At 43.2% G+C, this 26452-nt stretch overlaps 1 protein-coding gene across 1 annotated transcript in view; it reads right to left on the bottom strand.

The window, feature by feature from the left end:
- Pstpip2 (proline-serine-threonine phosphatase-interacting protein 2) overlaps positions 1 to 26452 on the bottom strand; it is a gene marked incomplete at its 3' end in the record, with an annotated part of 88330 nt that overhangs the window by 14249 nt on the left and 47629 nt on the right. Inside the window, 4 exon segments of the mRNA NM_013831.4 lie at positions 6722 to 6784; positions 13727 to 13833; positions 20493 to 20527; positions 22175 to 22252. Coding sequence (NP_038859.3) covers positions 6722 to 6784; positions 13727 to 13833; positions 20493 to 20527; positions 22175 to 22252 — 283 coding nt within the window.

Raw genomic sequence — 26452 nt, 5'->3', positions numbered from 1 at the left:
GTTCCACACTTCTTCGTGGTCCTGAGGATGGACCCCAGGCCTCTGCACTGCTAGGGAAACACCCTACAATTGGCTACATCTAAGCCCTTGGTTTTCTGAGGCGTGGTCTCATTACCAAATTCAGGCTTCCTTTGGACTCCTCTATGTAACCGAGGCTGGCTCAAACTCATGACCCTACTGCCTCTGACTCCTAAATTGCTGGGATTGCACATACTGCTTTTGGTTTTGTTTGTTTTGGTTTCTTGGTTGGTTAGTTGATTGGTTAGTTTTTATGAGACTGGTCCTGGCTGGCCTGTAATTCATTATGTAGACCAGGCTGGCCTCAAACACAAAGAGAGTCTCCTGCCTCTGTCTCCCAAGTGTTAGGATTAAAGGGCTTTGCCACTCTACGCAGTTTATGAAACTTTTGATGGCTGTAAAACACATATACTTATTTAATTCATTTTATATATGAATATAGCCACAAAATATAATATACACTGTGCTATAATGTTTTTAGAATATAGTATATGTTATTCCTATAAAAAATTTTTATCAGTTTCCCTTTCTTTAGACGTATTCTGTCTTTTGAGTAATATAAATTTCTATATACAGGATCAGTTCTAGTGTGATTATCTGCTGAGATATATGTATAACTGGGCTGGCAAGATGCCTCAGTAGATAGAAGCCCTTGCTGCAAGCCAAACAACTGAAGCTTGATTCTCGGAACCCACATAGTGGAGAGGGAGAACTAACTCCCTAAAACTTTCCTCTGATCTCCACATGCACACCACCCATGCATGCTATGTGCACAATAATGTGTGTAATGAAATAAAAATAAGTATAAAATAATCAACTTTTAAAGGTATGTGTATCACTTTCTCTAAAATGGCTGCAGCATTTAATTCTCCCAGAAATAATCTGAAAGTCTGTATTTCCCTTCCAACATCAAGTACGGCCAGCACGTTTTATCTTTCTTAGTGCTCACACTAAGATGTTGGTTGTGCTGTGTCAGCTTAACACAGGCTGTAGTCACCTAAGAGGAGGTGACTTCCATTGAGGAAAGGCCTCCCTAAGATCCAGCTGTAAGGCATTTTTTTGATTAGTGATTAATGAGGGAGGGCCCAGCTCATTATAAGTGGTGCCAACCCTGGCAGTGTTTGAGTTCCTGACCTGACTGCTTTAAACAATAAACTCTTTCATCTTCAAAAAGCTTTGGTCATGGTACTTCACCATAGCAAGAATAACTCTAATTAAAGCAGTAGTCTATTATATTTACAATTTATTTTTGTCTTCTGTCTTTACTAAAGGGGCACATTTTCTATTCCGTGTCTTTTACCTGATTATCTATTGAATACCTTTTATTTTGTTTATTTTCAGGCTGATACAAAATGCTTATCTTGTTATTTTATACAACAAAATTATGACAAACACATCTTTTAAACCTATAAATAATGAATGAAAGCTTCCAAATATTTATATTTTGCAATCTGCCAGGAATATTGAGGGTTTTCATTGAGTTTTTAGTACTAGGGATTGAACCTGGAGCTCATGGTGCCTGCAACTGAACTATAGCCTGAGCCCTTTTAACTGATTTGTAAAAATGCAGCATGCATTAGAAACACTAAACAGGGCAGCTGGAGAGATGGCTCAGCGATTGATTAAGAGTATTGACTGATCTTTCAGAGGTCTTGAGTTCAATTCCCAGCAACTATATGGTGGCTCACAACCATCTGTAATGGGATTTGATGCCCTCTTCTGGTGTGTCTGAAGAGAGCATACTGTGCACTCACATACATAAAATAAATAAATAATTCTTTAAAAAGAAGGAAAAAGAAACATTGAACAGCTGTATGGTATATAAGTCACAAACACCCACCCCCTTCTCATAAAAGTTGGATCACAAGATGACCCAGATGGTAAGTGCTTCACAACCTAAGTTCAGTCCCTGACCCACATGAAGAAGGAAAGAATCTATTCTTTCTGGTTGTTCTTGACCCCCTACACATGCAGAAAATAAATATTGGAATATATATACCCAAGCATATCATTTTCACTTAAAGGTGTCTTAAAATTTAACGTTATTAAATTACTTATTTTTCTCTTATATTGTTTAATAAAGTATGTTAAGTAGTTTTTTCCATGTTGTAACATATTCTTCATAATTGTGTATTTTTACAGATCGATCGTTTTAATTTTATCTTTAACTCTGTGTGTCTGTATGGTGTGCAGGTGATCGCTATGGACTCAAGTGCAATGCTCGCTATGGACTCAAGTGCAATGCTCCTGGAGGTTAGAAAAGGGCACCAAATACCCTGGTGCCGAGTTACAGGCAGTTATGAGCCCCAGAAACTAAATACTAGTCCTCTGCAAGCACGCAGCTGCTCTTAACTGCTGAGCCATCTAGCTGACCCTTATGATTGGTTGTTATTGTTCTTGTTGTTTTGAGAGATGACTCTCTATGTAGCCTGGGCTAACTTGGAACTTGTTATGTAGACCAAGGCTGACCTTGAAGTCATTGAGATCCACCTGCCTCTGCTTCCCAAGTGTTGGGGTTTAAGGCATGAGCCATCAGGCATGGCGCTAAACATATTTTAAAGGCTACCTGCTATAAATAGCCCTTCTTCCATTTTCAGTCATTAAATCATTATAGTTCTCATTATTACAGTTAATGGACAGTTCATGCTTTTGCTCTTCTGGTTTCTGGATGATTCCTGGAGGTAAAGTCTTAGATTCTTAGCATAATATTGTTGAGATTTTTTGGTCATATTTATAACCAAAAAACATATTGGAAAAAAAACCTCCCTTTTAAAAATTAGTGTTGAAAGATAAAGAACCAGCCCCTGCCAGGGAGAGGCCACCTGAGTAAGGAGTTTAAGATCATCTGTTTACCAGGCTCCAAGGGACACCAACTCCCTGTTGAAGGACCATCAGTGACAGGAACTGCAGTATCTCTTCTTCCATGAAGCAGTGGCCACCACTTGGGGAACATGAGCTACTTGATAATAACCACCACCCCCCCTCCAGAGTTGGGGCAATGAGAAGTCAGAGCTTCTGCTGTGGCCAGAGGGGAAGTTGACCTCTTATCCCCTAGATAGCAGTGATAAGGCACTTGCCTCTCCCCGTGCGGGAGGGCTATCACAGGAAACCAGCTAAACAGGACTTAAGTAACCCAAAGCTTTTCAGTGATACTGTAAATATACCAAATCAACTGAATATCACCCAAACCAAGAGTTAGGGGAAAAAAATATCAAACAGAATGGACAAAAGCAACCAACAGATTCCAACAGATGTTAGAATTACCTGACTGCTTCATAGCAGCCTTATTTATAATAGCCAGATGCTGGAAAGAACCCAGATGCCCCTCAACAGAGGAATGGATACAGAAAATGTGGTACATTTACACAATGGAATACTACTTAGCTATTTAAAAAAATGAATTTTCTCTAGCTCCTCCATTGAGAAAATTCATTATATGCCCCAGTACAGGGGAATACCAGGGCCAAAAAGGGGGAGTGGGTGGGCAGGGGAGTGGGGGTGGGTGGATATGGGGGACTTTTGGTATAGCATTGGAAATGTAAATGAGTTAAATACCTAATAAAAAATGGAAAAAAAAATGAATTTATGAAATTCCTAGGCAAATGGATGGACCTGGAGGGCATCATCCTGAGTGAGGTAACCCAAACACAAAGGAACTCGCACAATATGTACTCACTGATAAGTGGATATTAGCCCAGAAACTTAGGATACCCAAGATATAAGATACAACTTGCTAAACACATGAAATTCATGAAGAACGAAGACCAAAGTGTGGACACTTTGCCCCTTCTTAGAAATGGGAACTAAACACCCATTGAAGGAGTTACAGAGACAAAATTTGGAGCTGTGACGAAAGGATGGACCATCTAGTGATTGCCATATGCAGGGATCCATCCCATAATCAGCTCCCAAATGCTGACACCATTGCATACACTAGCAAGATTTTGCTGAAAGGACCCAGATAGAGCTGTCTCTTGTGAGACTATGCCGGGGCCTAGCAAACACAGAAGTGGATGCTCACAGTCAGCTATTGGAGGGGTCACACGGCCCCCAATGGAGGAGCTAGAGAAATTACCCAAGGAGCTAAAGGGAACTGCAACCCTATAGGTGGGACAACATTATGAACTAACCAGTATCCTGGAGCTCTTGACTCTAGCTGCATATGTATCAAAAGATGGCCTAGTTGGCCATCACTGCAAAGAGAGGCCCATTGGACTTGCAAACTGTATATGCCCCAGTACAGGGGAACCCCAGGGCCAAAACGGGGGAGTGGGTGGGTAGTGGATTGGGGGGGTGGGTATGGCGGACTTTTGGGATAGCATTGAAAATGTAAACGAGGAAAATACCTAATAAAAATAAAATTAAATTAAAAAAAAAAAGAATTACCTGACTGCAAAGGTAATTCTACAACCACCCACCCAAGCAATCTGAAGCTAAACAGCCTGGCAAAGCTACAGAAGAGCTAAGCAATGAAAGGGAAGATGAAGGGAAGCCAAGAGGAATCTTAGAGCTGAAAAGTAGCTTAGAAACACAGAAGCCCCGTGAGGAAGAGAAGAGAGGAGATGATGGCTGAATGAACAGCAAAGTGTGGACATTGCCCAGGGTGAGCAAGAGTGTGTTTGGCATTTTCTCATGGAAGTGACCAAAAGGCAGCTGGTGGCATTAACTTTAGGTCACAGTCCATTGTGGCAGGGAAGGTACAGTGGAGTCCATGACAACAGAGCCTGGCCCTCCTCACAGCTCAGAGCATTGGACCAGGGGAATGGCTGTGATCAACGGGCTTTGTCCCTTTCCCGTTTTTGATTCAGACTCAGCCCAGGCTGCAGGATGGTGTCACCAAGTTCAGGGCGTGACGTCCATCATGAATTCAGCCTCGGGGGAAAGACCTTCACAGAAAAAACAAACAAAACTCCAAGGTAAACGTCATTAACACCCTTGGTGTTTTAAATCCAATCACACTGGCGATCAAGAGTAAAGATCACTAAAGACAGAAAAGAGGCTGAGAGAATTTAACAGAGCCTCTGGGACCTTTTGTACAAAGAGAAGCAAGCCAGCACTCATGGACTTGGAATCTCAGAAGAGAAGACAGGCTAAAAATACACTTAACTGGGGAGATTCCAACTTTTTAAAAAGATGTAACCTCCAGATTGATGGTAACTAAACTTCAAACTAGAAGATCCTAAAGGCACCGAGGCATATGACTGAATTACTAAAAGCTCAAGACAAAGAAAATGTCTTAAAACAATGACAGTAATGACATCTTATCTTAAAGAAAAAGCAACTTGAGTGACACAGATTCCTTACTGGGAACAGTGAGAACCAAAAGGGAGAAGGAGGAAAGAACTGTGGGAACTGAGGGGAACCGTGGGAACTGAGGGGAACCGTGGGAACTGAGGAGCTGAGGGGAAAGAACTGTGACAGTACAATCCCGGGGTCCCTGGCCCATCGGCAATCAGAAAGTGTGAAACCAGGACAGTATCACAGACGGGCTTGACACAACAATACGGAAGAATACAATTGTGTCACGCGCAGGAAAAGGAGTGGGACTGGAGATTATAGTAAGCAAGATCAGCCAGACCCAGACAAGTACATTTGTCTCAAATGGAAGTCTCATGGCATGTGTTTCACCACAAGAAACAAAGCAAAGAGAAAGGAATTACAGAGAGAGCTGAGGACTCGCACCCCCAAGCCTGACAACCCCAGTTGGATCCCTAAAATCCACACTATGGAAGGATAGAGCCAACTACAGAAAGTTGTCCTCTGACTTCTACACATGTACTGCATGCATGGAGGGTAGCTGCATGTCCTCTCTATCTCACACATACACACACATGCACACTCGCGCACACACACACATATGTATGAAGGAGGGAGAGAGTGTGTTTATCTATATGTACATGTCTTTATGTGTGTGTATTTGTATATATGTATGTATGTATGTATGTATTATGCCTGTGTATCTGTGAATATTTATGTGTGTACATTTGTGTGTATAAATGTGTGTGTGTCACGTGATTTTTATTATCACAGCCTAAAATATTTAAGTAGACTTGTTTTTTTTTTCCAGGTGTCATGTTAACTTCTCCAGCAGAGATAAACAAACACCCACTCACCCCCCATCAGGCACCAACAGCAGACAAAGAGATGATTCCACTCAACTCTTAGCTTGGTGAACTAGTGAGTTTGACAGCAGATATTTACAGCAACAAGGGTGAAGGGTCGCCTACAGAAGCAGGGACAACATATGGGTACCTATACCATAGGAAAAAAGTCTGCCCCTCTCCAGAGCTGTATCTGCCCATGTGTCCTGGTTGAAAGCATTGCTTTGTGAAACCCTTTGACACTGTGGTCATTCATTTTCTGCCCTGTGGACCTCTCTCTCCTGTAGGAGGGAATGTTACTGGGTCTACTCTTGCCAGGGATGTTGGTAGCCACAGACTTAGAAGGCAGCAGCCATGCCATGCCATGCCATGCCATGCCAGAGGACAGAGCTCTGCACCAGCTAACTGGAAACAGCGCCCTGTTACACCCACTCTCCCATCTTCAAGCTTCCTAAGGCCTGAACAGGAAGGAGAGCCAAGTGTTTCCCTTAACATCACACCAATAGCTGACAAAGTAGGAACTTCCCTTGAGCAGGGACACACTCATGCACAGAATCTCAGTTGATGTCACTACTATGACAGCAGGAGCAGGCGTGACTCACATCCATGGCTTTCTTGAACTGTGCGTTCCTTTGCTTGTGGGCAGCATCCATTATTGTTTCTGTCTGTAAAAGAGAACACAGGGCACTGTCAATAAAAACCGTAAGTTACTTTAAGCGCAGCTTGTCTTGAGGGCTACGCCTTCGCTGTGGGTTTTCCTGTTTAGTCCTCACAGCACCCAGAAGCCAAGTGTGCTGTTTATCATTCCCACCTTACAAATGAGGACAGAACAGTACAGAGGCTCACAGCCTAATGACTGTGACTCGGCCATGTTCCCCTGCTAATGACTCTACTTGTCATTTAACCTGGGCATTCACGCGGCCGGCCCTGAACACTCAAGACATGACCAGGAACTCACTGGTCACCATGGAGGGCTTTCCTCTGTGACTCTAGAACCAAAGAACTTTGGTTTCAGGAAGGTATTTATGATAAATACTTCCCATTATCCAGCACCGCTATGTTTCATGATCACAGTATCTCTTCTGTGAACATGCTACATCTCCATTTTCCTGATGGCAAGCAACTTGTGAGTCCAAAAATCTCAGTCAATCAGTGTGGAGACCAGAATGAGGATGGCCTTCCTAGGCTCACAGATTTGAACGCTCGGTCCCCCATTGGTGGAACTGTTTGGGAAGGATAAGGAGGTGTGGCCTTGTTTAGAGGAGGTGTGTCACTGGGAGCAGGCTTTATGCCCACACCATTCCCAGCTAGCTCTCTCTCGGCCCCATGGTTATATCAGCGGTAACCACCCAGCTTCTGTTCCAGTGCCATGCCTGTCTGTCTGTTGCCACGTTTCCTGCCATGAAGTCATGGATCACCCTGTAAAGCTGTAAGCAGCAATAAACTTTTTCTTCTATGTGTTGCTTTGTTTCCATGGTATCTACACTGCCATGGAAAAGCAACAAAGACAGTCAGCAAATAGGAAAACTACATTGCTGGAAGGTAGCGACACACGAATCATCAGAACAGACAAGCTTGCATGGCGTTTCAGGATATTTGGATGAAATGCTTAGTTAGGGTGGTCTCACTTCAAATGGGATAAATGAAATACCCTCAGAGGAGCTTCAAGGAGCCCAGAATTCATCTTCTAGCTTTCTCTGAAAGAGAGATAGCAGGAAGTAGCTATTCCTCTGCTAAGGAGGAAGACAATACAGGCACAGTGGCAGTCTCCAACATGAGTCCCACATGAACACAAGACCTATGACAGACCCTGGCCACAGCTGCTGGGGAGCTGAGGTTCACATAACTGACTAGGTGGCTCTGCCATCAAGAGTTAGCTTTAGGGGCTGGCAAGATGGCTCAGCGGGTAAGAACACTGACTGCTCTTCCAAAGGTCCTGAGTTCAAATCCCAGCAACCACATGGTGGCTCACAACCACCCATAATGAGATCTGATGCCCTCTTCTGGTAGGTCTGAAGACAACTACAGTGTACTTATGTATAATAATAAATAAATCTTTGGACAAGGGTGAGCTGGGACTGAGCGAGCAGGGTTGACTGGAGTGAGCAGAGGTCCTAAATTCAATTCCTAACAACCACATGAAGGCTCACGGCCATCTGTACAGATACAGTGTACTCATATACATAAAATAAATAAATAAATCTTTTTTTAAAAAAAGGGTTAGCTTTACTCCTTTAATAATTACAGCTGGTTTGCCGAGGCTACTTGAGCAGATCAATCAGGATTGCTAGGCTTTGCCGCGACCTTTTTAGTCCAAATAAATATACACTTTGCTAATTGTCTAGTTGATGGTTGGCACCAGTTTATAATTGATAGCCCAATTTGTCTAAGTTATCTCCAAGTTCTATACAGCATCTATTTTAGACACTTCTCAGTGGTGAGTGACTTATACAACCTCTTCACTTCCCATCACCCCCCTCTGCCTTCTCAGGCACACCAGTATTTGAAAGTTGTCAAGATCCTAAAAAGCAGCTATTGACTCTAAGGAGATACGGGCGGTTTCTGGTCACTGAGGTGACATGCATTTCTCAAGACCACTTGGAGTCAGTGGTTCCATGTCAGGGCCATGTCAATCTGCTAAGGAACCTTGACCTAAGTCTTCTCGAGCCCGTCCTCACCTCCAGGGTGACCTCACTCGCGGTGACCTCAATGGGAGAAGAGAACTGCCTCTTGCAAGTTGTCCGCTGATTTCCACATATACTCCATGTATATGTGTACATGCCATGTACACCATGGCATGTACACATATACATCAGATGCATGTTTGCCCATGCACATGTGCACATACACACTCACATACATACATACACACACACACACACACACACTCACATACATACATACATACATACACACACACACAGTCACAGAGATCAGAAAACAGGACTAGAATGATGATTCAGCAATTAAGAGCACTCTTTGCTCTTGCTGAGGCTCTGGGTTCAATTCCAGTACACACATGGTCGCTTATAACATCTGTAGCCCCTGTTCAAGGGACTCTCTGACATCTCCCTAACCTCCACAGACGACAGACACAAACATAGTATACAGACGCATGCAGATAAGACACTAATCGATGTAAGATTAAGATTGTTTTTGTTTTGTTTTGTTTTGTTTTTTTGAGACAAGAGTCTCACTGTGTAGCTCTGGCTGTCCTGGAACTCACTATGTAGACCAGGTGGGCCTTAAACTCACAAATATCTGCCTGCCACTGCCTCCTAAGTGCTGGGATTAAAGCTTGTATCACTACACCTGGTTAAAAATAACTTTAAGCCGGGCATGGTGGCACACGCCTTTAATCCCAGCACTCAGGAGGCAGAGGCAGGTGGATTTCTGAGTTCGAGGCCAGCCTGGTCTACAAAGTGAGTTCCAGGACAGCCAGGGCTACACAGAGAAACAAAAACAAAACAAAAAACTTTAAACTTTAAAAATAATTTTTAAAATCTTAAAAAAATATATGTTTTTTAAAGGCAGAAAACATTCTACTTAAAAGTTTATTAGTTTTTTTTTAAATAAATCAGTAAATTAGGTGTGGAGACACAACTCAAGTATAATACCTTACCTGCCTAGCATAACCGAGACCATAACCAACAGCATGAGGGAAAAAGACAGGAGAGAGAAATAAGCAACCAGCTAGAGCCTGTGGTAAGTAGAAATGGCTCCATTTCCAAGAAGTGGAAGACCAGAGATGCAGTGTGACAACTCATAAAGGGGAAGTTAGCATTGGCACATTTTCCCCCCTAAAATAGGTTCTAAAAAAAAAAAATTGCTCAAAGTCACCCCAGACCTCATTGTGTAACACATAACACAATTTTCTTAGTAGACATTGGACTTTTCAATGTTTTGAAAGTGTCCCCCGCTGCAAATGGAACTTCAACTGAGCACTTGCTGTTCTGCTGCTGGGGTCTATGTAACATTAGCAGGAATGTTCCAGAAGCCATGCAGAGCTAGCGGGTTTCCCCACTAGGGCCAGGGCTGCTGACGCCGTGAAGGAACACCTCCTTTAGGAATTATCTGTGCAGAGTCCAGTTGACTTAGGTTTCATTCTTCTTTGTTAAGTTTTTTTTTAAGATTTATTTTCTTATTATATGTAAGTACCACTGTAGCTGTCTTCAGACACTCCAGAAGAGGGTGTCAGATCTCATTACAGATGGTTGTGAGCCACCATGTGGTTGCTGGGATTTGAATTCAGGACCTCTGGAAGAGCAGTGGGTGCTCTTAACCACTGAGCCATCTCTCCAGGCCCCCCCCTTTAAGTTTTTTACTGTTTCCACACAAGACATGCTATCTCCTTAACTTTTTAATTAATTTTTTTTCTTCCTATCCTTTTGAGACAAGGCCATACTGGGTAACTCGTACTGGCCTGGAACCAGACTTATCCTTGAATTCACAGGGACTAACTAGCCTGCCTCTGTCTCCAAGGTGCTAAGATAGATGCCACTGCACACAGCTTATAGTTTGTATTTATTGTATGTCTGTGCCTGTCTGTGTGTGAGCATGTGTGTGTAAATGCAGGTGCTATGGAGGCCAGAAGGATCATAGGCCCCTGGAGCTGAGTTACAAATGAGACATCTACCATGGATGCTGAGAAGTTAACTCAGATCCCCTGCGGTGGCTGTACACACCCAGCTGCTGAGCCATCTTTCCAAACTCCAAGTTATTTTGCTGTCATTTCAGCCAGAGGTGGTGGCACATGCCACTAGTTCCAGCACTCAGGTGGCAGAGACAGGCAGATCTCTGTGAGTTCCAGGATAACCAGGGCTATGCAAGAAACCCTGTCTCAAGAAAAGAAAAGAAAAGAGAAGAGAAGGGAAGGGAAGGGAAGGGAAGGGAAGGGAAGGGAAGGGAAGGGAAGGGAAGGGAAGGGAAGGGGGAAGGGGAAGGGGAAGGGGAAGGGGGAAGGGGAAGGGGAAGGGGAAGGGGAAGGGGAAGGGGAAGGGGAAGGGGAAGGGGAAGGGGAAGGGGAAGGGGAAGGGGAAGAAAGGAAGGAAGGAAGGAAGGAATAAAGAAGAGTAAATAAAAGAAAGTACAAAAATTGTCACTCAGGACAGCAGAGAACTAGCAATTTAGAGGACCCAACTTTGGCTCCAGTGCCCATGTCAGGTCGTTAAATCCAGTTCCAGGGGATTCAATGCCTCCATGGGGCACCCACACACATGTGCACAAATCCACACAGAGACACACATGTATAACAATTAAAAATTTAAAAATTACTTTGTGGCGCTGGGGGTGGGGGTGAGGGGGAGGCTGGAGGATAAAGGGGGTCGGGGAGTGATGTAATTTTATTTCAATTAAAAATATATTTCAAATCAATAAATAAAAAGTAACTTTTAAAAAGCCTACCAGGCATGGTGGTGCACACCTTTCATCCCAGCACTAGGGAGGCAGAGACAGAATTATCTCCAGAGCAGCCAGGGTTACCCAGGGAGACCCCATCTCACAAGAAAACAAAATAACCTATAATTTCCTAAAACAGACATAAGGGTGTGCTATCCAATGAGTATGGCATGCATAATTCCACTTGGCGTAAGACTGGGAGAGATGCGATCGTCGGAGAGAACATGTGGAAGGGATTGATACAGCGTTCGTTCCTTAACCTCCTGTGTCCGTCCTTCCTTCATGGTGACATTGCGCAAGCAAGCGCTGGCTGAGAAACAGGAAGAGGCAGGGCTGGGCAACCAGCGGCTCTTAGGCACATGTCTGTAGTCCTAGCACTCCTGAGGGGGAAGCTGTCCCGAGCAAACAAAGGAAAAAGGCAGCTCATGAAATTATGGCAGACGTAAGACAGGGAGGCCCTTAAGTTGCTGTGGGCAAACTCAGAGCAACCCAGATTCCAACTGGAAACTGCAAGCAAAGTTGCTCATCTTGAGAAGTTAGGGTAGGAATCAGCCTTAGTCCTGGCGGTGGATGGATGGGCATAGACTGTAAACTCAACATCCGCTAGAGTCAAAAGCTAGGATGCAATAAGGATTTCACTGGGGGGGGACGGGGGACGACAAGTCCCCAAATGTCCACGGAGACCTGAATCTGGTGTCAGCCTTCTAGTCTTTAAAGACATTCATTCTTGTGCGAGCTCTAATTGGCTAAAATCTGCATGTAGAGGTTTTTCAGGAACAAAATAATCAAAATTGTGGCTGCTCTGGTCTAAATAATATTATAATATAAATTTGGATTTATTTCTGGATTTCTCTAAGTCACCAAACATTTATTATAACTTTGATTCCAGCATTTGGAAGGCAAAAGAAAACAAAAACAAAAGTGGATCTTTGAGTTTGAGGCCAGCCTGGTCTACAAAATGAGTTCCAGAACAGCCAGGGCTACACAGAGAAACCCTGTCTGGAAAAGCCAAAAAAGAAAAAGAAAAAGAGTCTCATGGCTGCTGGAGAGATAGCTAAGCAGTTAACACCATTGGCTGCTCTTATAGAAGACCAGGGTTCAACTCCCAACAGTCTATAACTCCAATGCCAAGGTATTTCATGCTCTCTTCCGGTTCCACCGGCACCAGGTACACATGTGGCACACATATACAGGGCAATCATACACATAAAACAGCCATTAACACATGTTTACATAAAAAGGAACCTCTCCAGAGCTGCTGTGAAGACAAGCCAACTTGAATTTCCCAGGGCCATGGTTCCTCTAGTTCTAGAACAGGATTATTCTAAAGCATCGTGAACATCAAGGAAGGTGTGAGTCTCCCCCAGTTCTTCACCCTCCTCTATGACCTTGCTCAGAAGGGTGTGATCTGGAAGCTCACTAGCTAGGATGTGCTAGATCCTGCTGATGGGGCTAAAGGGATCTCCGGCCATCTTCTTAACAGGAGCAGTAGATCTGAAGAGGAGACTCGCACACAGAACCACTGCGTCACGTCACGCAAGAATTTTACCCAAGTTCTTGACATTTGAACTCACAGCCTCATGCTTGTGTGGGAAGCACTTTGCTAACTCAACTATTTGTACAAGGATAAAAGGAAGACTTGGGGCTAGAGAGATGGCTCAGTGGTTAAGAGCACTGACTGCTCTTCCAGAGGTCCTGAGTTCAATTCCCAGAGACCACATGGTAGCTCACAACCATCTGTAACGGGATCCGATGACCTCTTCTGGTGTGTCTGAAGACAGCTACAGTGTACTCATTTAAATAAAATAAATCTTTTTAAAAACATAAATAAATAAAAGGAAGACTTGCCTGAGGTGCGGGACACACACTCCTAGACTGAATCTCTACATGGAGACTCCAACATGTAATTTCTCAAGCCAGAAAAAGTTTATGATTGTATCAGGGGGCGAGAACTAAGTTGAGCTGTTTGGGGGTTTTGTTTGTTTTTTGTTCTTATTTCTTGTTTGTTTGGTTGTTTTGTTTTGTTTTGTTTTGAGACAGAGTCAGACTGTCCTGCTGTCCTGGAACTCACTATGTAGACCAGGCTGGCTTCGAACTCACAGAGAGCTCTGTCTGCCTCTGCCTCCCAAATGCTGAGCAATTTCCTGACAGACACACCTGAGGCTTCTCTGTAGAAGAAAGGCGATATTTAACACATACACAAAACCAACCTTTTTCCGCTGCAGCTTCTGCTTTTCCCGGAATTCTTCCATCTTCCTGGCCTCTTCTCTTAGAGTCTGCGCAAGCTGAATGTGACATTGAGCCACGTTGTCTACTTCTGTAAAAAGAATTTGTAAATAAAACAAAGTCAAGGACCACACGCGTCTAAACTCAAATAGACATACAACCATTCAAAAACTACGCATACAGATCTGGAATAGGAAGCAAAATTAAGAATAAATCTCTTGGTCACTAATACCCATTGAGGTCCTTCTTGGGCCCAACATGGCCCTGGCTCTCAAGACCAAAGCTAAGTGTTTAGCTTAGCTTCTTGTCACTAACTGTTGCTATCCCAGTGTATGCCCGGGGCTTGGGATTGGGGGTACGCAGCCAAGATTCCTACTCAATAACTTTACATCCTGAGACATTAGATTTCATTGTCACCTTGACATGACCCAGAACCACCTGGGAAGAGAGTCTCGATGAAGGACTGTTGGCCTATGGGCACGTCTGTGGGTGGTTGTCTTTAAGTTAACTGACGTTGAAAGCCCCAACCTACTGTGGGCAGCACCATTCCCTAGACAGGGACCCTGCATTTTATAAAAATGGAGAAATCTAGCTGAGCACAAGCAAGTGAGAAAGGAGGTGGGTGTGTGTGCAGGTGAGCATATGTATAACAACCATTATTCCCTAATAACTTATCCTCTGCTGAACTCCCTCCCATGATGGGCTGCAGCTGTAAGCTGAATAAATGCGTTCTCCCTAATTTCTTGCCAGAACTAGCAAGAGAACAAGAACTAGAACATTGCTCAGACCACCACAGTTTCAAATTAGATTCCCCAGCCTCTCTACACAATTTCTGGGTGCTTCCTATCTCTGGCCTCTCAGGAGCTTAAACATGTATCAAACGTTCACACAACATTTTGGCCTCTGACAGTCATTTGTCTTTACAAGAGAAAGTACAAGAAAAAAATACCTTGTGTTTTGTTCAAATTAGGCTGATTATGGTTTGTGCACACCTTTAATCACAGCACTTGGGAGGCAGAGGCAGAAGCAAAGCCAATGTAATCTACATAGTGAGTTCCAGGCCAGCTAGGCCTTCATGGAGAGAAACTGACTCAAAAACAAAATAAAACAAAACCCAACTAATTGAAGCATGCCGTTAAGGCTAGAAAGACTGATCTAAGAAAAACTTTAAATTTTTAAAATCTTGTATGTGTGTGTGGGGGGGGGGTGTACATTTTCTGTGTATATCAAGAACACAGTACATGTGTAGAGGTGGGAGGAGAAATTTGAGGGTTGGTTCTCATCATCCACCTTGTTTGAGACAGGATCTCTTTGTATTTGCCACTGTGTACACCAAGCTAGTCAGCCCATGAGTTTCTGAGACTCCTCCGGGTCTTGCCTGGGATACAGACAGCCACTATTATGTCTGGTTTTATGTTTGTTCCTGGGATACAATGACAAGTACCTACTGAGCCATCCCTCCAGGCCATTAAGAAAATAATTTTAACTTGTACTATTAAAATAACTTTGTAAGTTAAAAGATAAACACACACACACATACACACAAAGTTCACAACTTATATAGCAAAGGATTATGTTTAAAACACTTTCACAGGGCTGGTGAGATGGCTCAGCAGGTAAGAGCACTGACTGCTCTTCCAAAGGTCCTGAGTTCAAATTCCAGCAACCACATGGTGGCTCACAACCACCCATAATGAGATCTGACTCCCTCTTCTGACATGTCAGAAGACAGCTACAGTGTACATACATATAATAATAAATCTTTGGATTGGAGCAAGCAGGGACTGAGCGAGCAGAGTTGACTGGAGTGAGCAGAGGTCCTAAAATTCCAATAACTACATGAAGGCTCACAACCATCTGTACAGCTACAGTGTACTTGCATACAGAAAATAAATAAATCTTTAAAAAAAAAACACTTTCACAAATGCTCAGCTCCAAGTGAGGTATCTAAATCGCACCCCACTCTCTGCAAGGGTCAGGGATCTGCGTGGGGTCAGAAGGCTGGGAAGATTTAAGAGCCAGAGGTGGTAGATGATACGATAAGACTGATGCACATGGAAACTCAGAGACTGGACAGCACGCACAAGACCCGCACAGGCTCAAGCTAGACATAATCTCAGTGCAGAGGAAGAGAAGCGGACACAAGGTCCCACTCCTAGTCAAGAAGCTATTCCAGGGGATACTCTGGGAGAGGGGAAGTCAGTGTCCATGAACAGGATGGCGCTGGGTATCAGACACACTCCAGGGCAGCCACGCCTCAGGTGAGGCTGAGCAACACAAATTAGACTCATGGGGGGTTTTTTGTTTTTGTTTTTGTTTTAAGAGAGAGAAGAATATAAAGTTGGGTGTTAGAGAGGTGGAGAATCTAGGAGAAAGAAGATGATCAAAGAATAAGTACAAATATTATTAAGGATATAGTTGGAAGCGCAACCTGGTTGTTCTATATATATTAATTATTCTTAAGTAGAGTTCATTTTAACTCTAAATATTCCTCTAAGTCCCACCTACTCTTTATCCTTTTTTTGCTTGTTTGCGTGTTTGTTTTTCAACACAGGGTTTCTCTGTGCAACTCTAGCTGTCCTAAAACTCACTCTGTAGACTGGGCTGGCCTCAGACTCACAGAAATCCACCTGCCTCTGCCTCTGCCTCTGCCTCTGCCTCTGCCTCTGCCTCTGCCTCTGCCTCTGCCTCTGCCTCTGCCTCTGCCTCTGCCTCTGCCTCTGCCTCTGCCTCTGCCTCTGCCTCTGCCTCTGCCTCTGCCTCTGCCTCTGCCTCTGCCTCTGCCTCTGCCTCTGCCTCTGCCTCTGCCTCTGCCTCTGCCTCTGCCTCTGCCTCTGCCTCTGCCTCTGCCTCTGCCTCTGCCTCTGCCTCTGCCTCTGCCTCTGCCTCTGCCTCTGCCTCTGCCTCTGCCTCTGCCTCTGCCTCTGCCTCTGCCTCTGCCTCTGCCTCTGCCTCTGCCTCTGCCTCTGCCTCTGCCTCTGCCTCTGCCTCTGCCTCTGCCTCTGCCTCTGCCTCTGCCTCTGCCTCTGCCTCTGCCTCTGCCTCTGCCTCTGCCTCTGCCTCTGCCTCTGCCTCTGCCTCTCTCTGCCTCTGCCTCTGCCTCTCTCTGCCTCTCTCTGCCTCTGCCTCTGCCTCTGCCTCCTGCGTGGCAGAATTAAAGGTGTGGGCCACCACCGCCCAGCTTTTGCCCCAGACTTTGACTTAGGTTTTTGCCATCAGTCAATTTGAGTATGTTGGAATTGCTACATTGCTTCTTTTTTCTCCTCAAATAATTTAGGCATATTTTTCAGATTACATTTATGTGTGTGTGAGTATGATTTCTAAAGTACTCTGGCTACCATTTATTTTTATTTAATTGTATAAAGTTTAGGCAAGTTTGATTTGTACACCATTAGTGGGTTACCTGGCAACCCATTATCCTCTAAAAACCATAGTTACTCTAGTGCTGTTTTATGAATACCTTATGCATCTTAAAATGTATTTTCACCTATTTGTTGGGAACAAATGGCTCTATGTGCCTTTCGGTTCAAAATAGACGATTCAATTCTTTAAATGTTTCATATATTTACTGCTTTAAATGATCAGTTTCTGGGGAGGAAAGTAGGTTAAAATTTCCAGCTTTAAAAAAAAAGCACTTTCACAAATAAATAAGAAAATATGTATACACATACTCTTACATATACACCATATTAAAAATGATTTAATGTCAAATTCAAAAGACTGAACAAATGGGCAACGCATCCTTGAAAAAACCCATTTGGACTGAAGGGTACTGAAAAGGCAGAGCTTTAAACACAGCACATTTCATTGCTTTTAATCTTTCAGCTTTGAAAAAATTAGGAAAGCAAAAAGACCTCTAGTTACTGATGATATTTGAAAAGGTGTCACTGTTGGCTGGGGAAATGGAACAAGCTTTTTTGGAGAAAATCTAAGCATTTTGGATGGTTAAATTTTTTAACATAAAAGACTGAAGCAGAAGTCTCTGAACTAAGAAAGATATTAAATAGATAGCCAATTCTAAGGGAAATATAATTGTATATTTTTTAAAAGATTTATTTGTTTGTTTTATGTTTATGAGTACACTGTAGCTCATCTTCAGACTATAGCTGTCTTCAGACACACAAGAAGAGGGCATCAGATCCCATTACAGATGGTTGTGAGTCACCATGTGGTTGCTGGGATTTGAACTCAGGACATCTGGAAGAGCAGTCAGTGCTCTTAACCACTGAGCCATCTCTCCAGCCCATGATAGTATATTCTTATATAAAAACACTCATATCCAAGTTTCTATGAAGGACTAACTAAAGCAAAGGTTGGAGCTGAAGAGACTGACTGTCTGTGGTTAGGAGCTGCGCTTGCAGGGGACCTGAGCTCCTTTCCCTGCACACACACACACACACACACACACACACACACACACACACCACTGATCATGTAAGCTGCAGGGGAGCCGGCACCCACCCTCTCTGCTCTCTGCTGGCACCAGGCACACTCATGATACACAGCCATACACACCAGCAAAAACACTTATACATGCAGAAAAAATTTTAAAGGTATATGACAACATAATTGTTTAATTAAAAATGTTCTGGAAAACAAATAAAACAAAAAATAAAATAAAATAAAATAAAATACATGTTCTGGCCCCAACCCAGAAAGACCACTCTCATAAAAATTACTATTTTTTTAAAGATTTATTTTATGTATGTGAGTACACTTTTGCTCTCTTTAGACACACCAGAAGAGGACATCAGATGCCATTACAGATGGTTGTGAGCCACCATGTGGTTGCTGGGAATTGAACTCAGGACCTCTGGAAGAGCAGTCAGTGCTCTTTACCACTGAGCCATCCCTCCAGCCTGACAATTACTATTAATGAACATGAATAGTCACATACCCACTATACACGTGAATCTAAATGTATTTAAAACTAAATACTTTTTCATTTAAATGCCTAACAAAATAATCACCAAGACCTACGTTACACAGAGAAATAAAAATTCCAGTGTTCACTGTGGTTAGGAGCATGCTCTTACAGAGGACCTGAGTTCCTTTCTGTAGAGTGAGCTGTCTCACCTGAACTTTAAATATTATATTGCATTTAATTATTTATTATATTAAATTTAACGTTTAATATGTTATTTTAATGAGAAAAAATAAACCAGTGGAGGGCTTTTTGTTTTTGCCCTGTTTCTTGTTACTTTGACGTAACCTCTTGCAGGGCACCCCAGGCTTGCCTGGACCTCATGATCCTCTCGCTATGCCTCCTGAGTGCTAGGATTACAAGTGCATGCTCGTACAACAGAAACAAGGAGATGGAAGGCAAACGCGAGCAGAAAAGTAAAGTGCTGGGGCGAGACAAGCTATGCTGACGTTCCTTGCTTCAGGACACGTGGTTCCACGGTGTATGTATAGATAAGGAACTTGGTAAGACAGGGCTTGTACACTGAAAAGCAGATCCATTGCTGCATTAGGAGAAAAAAAGACCTTGCCGATGGGGACTTTGAAAAGAATAGTAATTTACCTACCTTTTATACCTGTAGTGCTATGGTATGTGTGTGTGTGTCGTATTGATAATATATATGTATTTGTGTGTCTGTATGTATGTGTGTATTTTTTTATCCCACTGCTGACTTGCCCAAGGAAGATAGTAAAACTAATCTGCCTTTGCCTGTAGTAGGCCATAAAGAAATTCTTTCTCCTTTGGTAGTAGAGCAAAGGCCCAAGTTCTCTTCAGAGGGCCCCGCCCCATGCCCTGCAGGTAGAAAGGATACACAGAACGGTCAGGAAGACTCTGAAGAGCCTAACTTAACTCAGCCTATTAACAAGTGTGCCTATCCAATGATGTCTCCATAAAAAGCAAATAGCCAGGGCTGGAGAGATGGCTCAGTGGTTAAGAGCACTGACTGCCCTTCCGAAGGTCCTGAGGTCAAATCCCAGCAACCACATGGTGACTCACAACCATCCATAACAGGTCTAATGACAGAGCAAGGTCCCTAGAACCATGAAAAAAAAAAAACCCCCGGATATGGTGCCATACATCTGTGATCTAGTACACCCAGAGAGATGGGGGCAGTGATGGGAGACTCTCCCAAGCGCTGAAGTGCTCTGGGAAGAGAGAAGTCTCAAGGACACATAAGGGGTTGGGTGAGTCTGCTTGAGTCAGGTGGAATAGAGGCAAGGACCTCTCCAAGGTCAAGCAGGACAGGACATACTTACATGGTGTTACTGCCGTTTGGAAGCTAAGAGCCTGCAGAATCCCAGCCCTACTTCAAACGCCTGAAACCCAGTGGGCCCATGAATCTGTACTGACTGTGGCTCTCCCAGGGGCAGGCGGGTGTGAAGCATCTGGAATGTGCAGAGTCTGCAGCTCATTTCCAGTCTGCAGAGCCATTTCTCACCTCACGGCTGTTCTGAATTTTTAAAATCTAACTCTAAATGGCTACTGTTCAAATTAGAACTCGCCTTAGAAGAAAGACAGGGAATTTACAAAGGGCAGAAAATACAGTTTTATACTAGGGGTTAGTGTGATGGCTCAGCGGTTGGTACTGGCTGCTTTTCTAGAGGCCCCATGTTTAGTTCCCAGCACCTACATGGTGATTGACAACCACCACCATAAATCCAATTCGGAGGGACCTGATGTCCTCTTCTGGCCTCTATAGGCACCAGGCACACACAGTACACAAACACATATGTAGGCAAAACACTTAGACACATAAAATATAATATTTGTTTAAATAATTAACTTACGCTGCTTGAAGACCTCAAGGGCTCTCTTCAAGGTACTAAAAAAAAACATTACATAATTTCAATTCTAGAAACAATCGATATAAATTTATTACAATGTTTTCACATGCTTCTCTGTGCCTACAGATTATCATGGAGGCTCCAGATACCAAACAAACAGAAACAGTAAAAGACCAAAGCTTTTTAAGACAAGCCCCATCACTCCTGGGTATAAACAGTTCTTCACTGTCTGCCCTGAGCCGAGCAAAATGTGGAAACTCTGCGTTTTACCTTCCCCAATGGAAATGCAGCACTCGTGACCCCTTTCTCCTAAGGACAGGCTGTCATCTGAATACGAAAACAAAACCATCAAATATAGCTCAAATATTAATGTGCACTCTTATCCGAGTGAGCATCTGTGGGGGCGGCTGGGGTGTGTGTGCTTGTGTGTGTATGTCTGCATGTATGTGTGTGTGTGTGTGTGTGTGTGTGTGTGTGTGTGTGTGTGTGTGATTATGTGTATATATATATATGTATGTGTGTATATATGTATGAGTATATGTCTCTGTGTGTACATCTGTGTGTATGTGTGTGTGTGTTCGAGTATGAAGACAGTATTTCACATAGCCCAGGCTTGCTATGTAGCTGAAGCTGGCCTTAAACTCTGAATCCCCCTGCCTCCACTTTTCAAAGTGCTAGGATTACAGACTATTACAAACTCTGGCTCTTAACTGACTCCTTTGTCAGAAAACCATCATATACTTTTCTTTCTGAGATTGGGTCTCACCGTATAGTCCTGGACTCATTAGGTAGAGACTAGACTGACCTCAAACTCACAGAGATTCACCCACCTCTGCTTTCTGAGTACTGGGATTAAAGGCATGTGCCATTACACTGGGTATATATATATTTATTGATCAGAAACGGCAGGCTAATCTCATTCCTTTCTTAAATTCTGTCTTTTAGCTGACAGATGGAATTGTGCCTCTTCATCATGTACAATGTGGTGGTTTGAGATCTTCATGCACCGTGGAATGGCCCCGTAGAGTAATTAACACAGGCATTGCCTCACATCCGTTCCTGACCATGCTTTGGAGAGCCGCACTTACTCTCAGATCTTTTTAAGAACACAGTACATTGCTGCTAACTACACACACGATGCTGTATAATAAATCTCTTGAACTTCTTTCTCCCAGCGAAAACCTTCATGCCCTTTTTCCTTTCCATGTCATATGACATGTGTGTGTGTGTGTGTGTGTGTGTGTGTGTGTGTGCGCGCACGCGCGCGCGTGTACATGCATTATGAACTAAATGTTCCCTTTCACTGTATTTCTTTAGCAAGGGTCTATGTTCACATCTTTCAGTTAAGCAGAACCCCTATCCAGATCGACTTTAAACTACATCTCTAGCTTAGTATTCTTCAGACTGCACTGAAAAAGAAAAAAGAAAAAGAAAAAAAAAAAAAGAAAAGAAAAGAAATATGGTAACAAGTGTCCCATTAAAAACTCTTAAATGTGTCTCAAAGAAGAGAGACACGTTTTTCCTGATTGGAAAGCAAGAAGCGGGAGGTGGGGTGGAGAAATATCGATTCTCTCCGCCTAATTTACTACAACTGCCACTCAACCATGCTTGCTGAAACAGCAGGGGTTGGGGGAGGGGGAGTCGGGCAGTCACATGCAGCATAGAAGAATGGCACTGGCACCTACTTGATCTCAGACTGTCCACACGGCTTCTTCCTGGAGAGGTTCAGCAGGTCTTTGCCATATTTCTCTTCAATTGATGCTCTACAGGGAACAGAAGAGAAGACCATGGGTCCTGCATAGGGTTCTTGGCTAAAACACAGAAAACACTGCCCCTGCTGGAGAGCTGTTCACTCACTGTGGACGTTCAGATGTGACGTCACAATCTAAGATATAAGTCTCAGTAATAAATTTAAAAAAAAATACTAAAAATAAACCAATAGAATAAAACTCAGAGGCAGGCATGGTGGTGCACACCTGTAACCCCAGAACAGAGAAGCAAAGGCAGGAAGACAGGGAGTCCAAAGTCAGTGTTAGCCGCGTGCTGAGTTTGAGGCCAACCTAGGATACATGAGACCTTGTTTCAAAAAAACAAAAGTAGGGGCTGGAGGGATGGCTCATGGTTAGGAGCTCATGTTCTTTCAGAGGACCTGAGTTCTTAGCACACACATCAGGCAGCACACTGTTGTCGCAGGTAACTCCAGAGGGTCAGACATCTGCTTCCAGCCTCCTTGGACCCGCACATAGATGACATACAGACACAATACACATTGTGATGGTTTGTATATCCTTGGACCAGGGAGTGGCACCATCTGAAGGTGTGGCCTTGTTGAAATGGGTGTGTCACTGTGGATGTGGGTATAAGATCCTCACCCTAGTTGCCTGGAAGTCAGTCTTCCACTAGCAGCCTTTGGATGAAGACATAAAACTCTCAGCTCCTCCTGTGCCATGCCTGCCTGGATACTGCCATGCTCCCACCTTGATGTTAATGGACTGAACCTCTGAACCTGTAAGCCAGCCCCAATTAAATGTTGCCTTTTATAAGACTTATCTTGGTCATGGTGTCTGTTCACAGCAGTAAAAACCCTAACTAAGACATAAAATAAAATAAAAATAAGTCTTTTAAACATACACATACATTATATATATAATATTATAATACATACATATTATATATACACATACATAAAATGCAAGACTTCTGTTTTTAATGACTTTTGCCTTGATTTGTTTTGGGTCCTGGGGGCTGAGAAAGGCCTGCACTTGCTAGGCAAGCATGCTTCCACTGAGCTCAATCCCCTCCAAAACCCTACTGTACAAGGGGAAGAAGCACAGAGGCCTTCAGCTCCAGCTACTCTCAGGCCGGAAGTCCCTTGCACATAAGAGTCAAGGCCTCTATGTTGTCAAGGCCAGCCTTGAACTCCTGACCTCAAGTGAGTTAAGACAACAGGTACATAGCACAGTGGCTGGCTTGTGCATAGGTTTTAAGTGGGGCCCTCTTCCACCTTCTCTAAGAGGCCCGTCCTCCTCCAGTCAAATGCACAGCTAATCTGTACCAAGAGAAGGGGATCTCAAGCCATAAACTGTAGCTGGCTTGCCACCAAAACAGCTGCCAGGGGGTGGCAGATAGTCTAAAGCACTAACCGGCATCTTCCCTGACCTAGTCTCCTCCCCATCCCTGTCACTTTCCCCATTGTTTGCCCTAGTCCCAGCAATATCCAGACTATACGATTAGGTTAAGGTAGTTTACACTGCCCTAGTTTCTTCAGAGCTTCAAAAGTTCTAGAACTAAAAAATGAATAGTCTCAGGGGGAAAAAAGAGCCAACTGGGGGCTGGGAAGATGGCCCAGTCAATAAAGTGGCTGATTCATACGCATAAAGACCTGAGTTTGAACTCTTGACACCTAAGTATACTGCTGGTGTGTGTGTGTGTTGGGGGGGGAGACAGGAGGATTTCTAAGAATTTCTGGTAAGCCAGTCTAGCCAACTGGTGATGTCCTGGTTCAGCAAGAGTCCCCTACTTTAAAGAATAAAGCAGAGAGCAATTGAGGGTACCACCCAAAATCAATTACTGGCCTCTCTGTGCATACACACCAACACTCACATTAACAATCACACACACACACACACACAAACACACAAGGAGAGAGAGAGAGAAGAGAGAAAGAGAGAGAGAAAGAGAAGAGAGAGGAGAGAGAAGAGAAGAGAAGAGAAGAGAAGAGAAGAGAAGAGAAGAGAAGAGAAGAGAAGAGAAGAGAAGAGAAGAGAAGAGAAGAGAGAGAGACATGGACATCAACATCTGATCTGTCCAACATACAAGCACTCACTGGGATAGGCAGCATACATACATACATGCATGCACACACATGAACATGTATAGACAAATACACCACAACATATATAAATAAGTTATATCATTTGATGGTGATTGATATAGAATTTTTTAAAAATTTGTTTGTGTAAATTTTTGTCTGTAGTATGTACACACGTGAGCATGTGCCTGTGTGCACACATATAAAAGCCAGAGGATGACATAGGGTTTTCTCTCTCACACCCCACCTTCTTCCCGATCTACAAGCACGCGTCTTCCCATCTTCAACTGTCTTTGACTGCCTTCACCAGAGCTTTCAAGTTTCCACTGGAGAGGTCTTTTCCTCCTTCGGATAGGTTTATTCCAGAGTATTTTTTTTTCCTAAGCAAGGGTGACTAGAACTGACCACCTGACTTGTTGCTTGTTGCTTGTTGCTGACCTGGGTGTGTTCATGTTGCATCCTTCCAGTTTGCTGCCAGAGGTTTCAGCTCTACAAGTTTTCTAGTAGAATCTTGGGGTCTTATATGTACCAGGTCATCTGAAAATAAGCTTACGTTGCCTTCTTTCCTTCCTGTTTGTATCTCCGCCCCCACCTTCATTTCCTTCTCCTGCCTTATTTCTCTAAGACGTCAAGCTCTGCATTAAATAAAAGCAGAGAAAGCAAACACGCTTGTCTCATGCTTGATTTTAGTGGGAGCGCTTTGAGGGGTTTCCCCATTTAGTAGGATATTAGATGCAGCTCTTTCATCTTACATACATACACTTGTTATGTTGACATACGTCCCTTCTATTCTAGCCTCCTGGGGATTTCTTGATGAAGGGATGTTGGATTGTCAAAAGCCTTTTCTACATCTATGAAAATGATCATGTGATTTCTGTCCTTGAGACCATTTATATGATGTGTTACATTTATTGATTTGCATCTGTTGAATGAAGCCAACTTGGCCAGGGTGAATGTTTTTTGTTCTTGTTTTTGTTTTTGTTTTTGTTTTTTTGATGTTTTATTCAATTTAGTGTATAAATATTTTATTGATAATTTTTGCATTTATATCCACCAAGCAATTTGGTTTACAATTTTATTTTGTTGTTGTTGTGTCTTTATCTGATTCTGCATTACATTATTACTGGCTTTGTAAGAAGAGGTTTTTTTAAATTGTTTTAAGATTTATTTATTATTATATCTAAGTACCCTGTAGCTGTCTTCAGACACACCAGAAGAGGACATCAGATCTCATTACGGATGGTTGTGAGCCACCATGTGGTTGCTGGGATTTGAACTCAGGACCTTTGGAAGAGCAGTCAGTGCTCTTAACCTCTGAGCCATCTCTCCAGCCCTTGTAAGAAGAGTTTTAAGACTCTCCTTTTCTATTTTATGAAATAGTTTGAAAATTGGTCTTTAAAAGTTTAATAGAGCCGGGTGGTGGTGGCGCATGCCTTTAATCCCAGCACTCGGGAATCAGAGGCAGGCAGATTTCTGAGTTCGAGGCCAGCCTGGTCTACAAAGTGAGTTCCAGGACAGCCAGGGCTATACAGAGAAAACCTGTCTCGAAAAACAAAACAAAAACAAACAAACAATAAAACAAACAAAAAGTTTAATAGAAACTGGGAGTGGCGGATTTGGGGCCAGCCTAGTCTACATAACAAGTTCCAAGATATCCAGGCATATATAGTGAGACCCTGTCTATACATAAATACATAAAATGCATAAATACGTAAGTATATAGCCTCTGATAGACTTCACCACTAGATTCATCTGGACCTGGACATTTTCTTGCTGAGACATCTTATTACTGTTCCAATCTCATCAACTGATGTAGATCTGTTATTTTATTCTATTTAATTTTATTTTTATTTTTATTTTTATTTGTGTGTGTGTGTGTGTGTGTGTGATTCACATGCACAGGTACCAATAAAGACCAGAAGGTAGCACTGGATCCCCTAAGGACGGGGTTAAGTCACATGACATGGGTATGGGGAACCAAACCTGGGTTTCCTGGGAAACAAGCACTCTTAACCCCTGAGATATCTCTCCAGGTCGGTGTTTAAATTCATTATCCCACCTTGGTTTATTTTATAGACCATATGTATCAGGAATTCATGTTTTACTTGTATAGTTTCCAACTTAATAAAATCACAGATTTTTAAAGTATGCC

The sequence above is a fragment of the Mus musculus genome, chromosome 18 (genome assembly GCF_000001635.26).
Source record: "Mus musculus strain C57BL/6J chromosome 18, GRCm38.p6 C57BL/6J".
NCBI lineage: Eukaryota > Metazoa > Chordata > Mammalia > Rodentia > Muridae > Mus > Mus musculus.
Note: the sequence above shows the minus strand (reverse complement) of the source record. Positions and strands in the feature narration are given on the sequence as shown.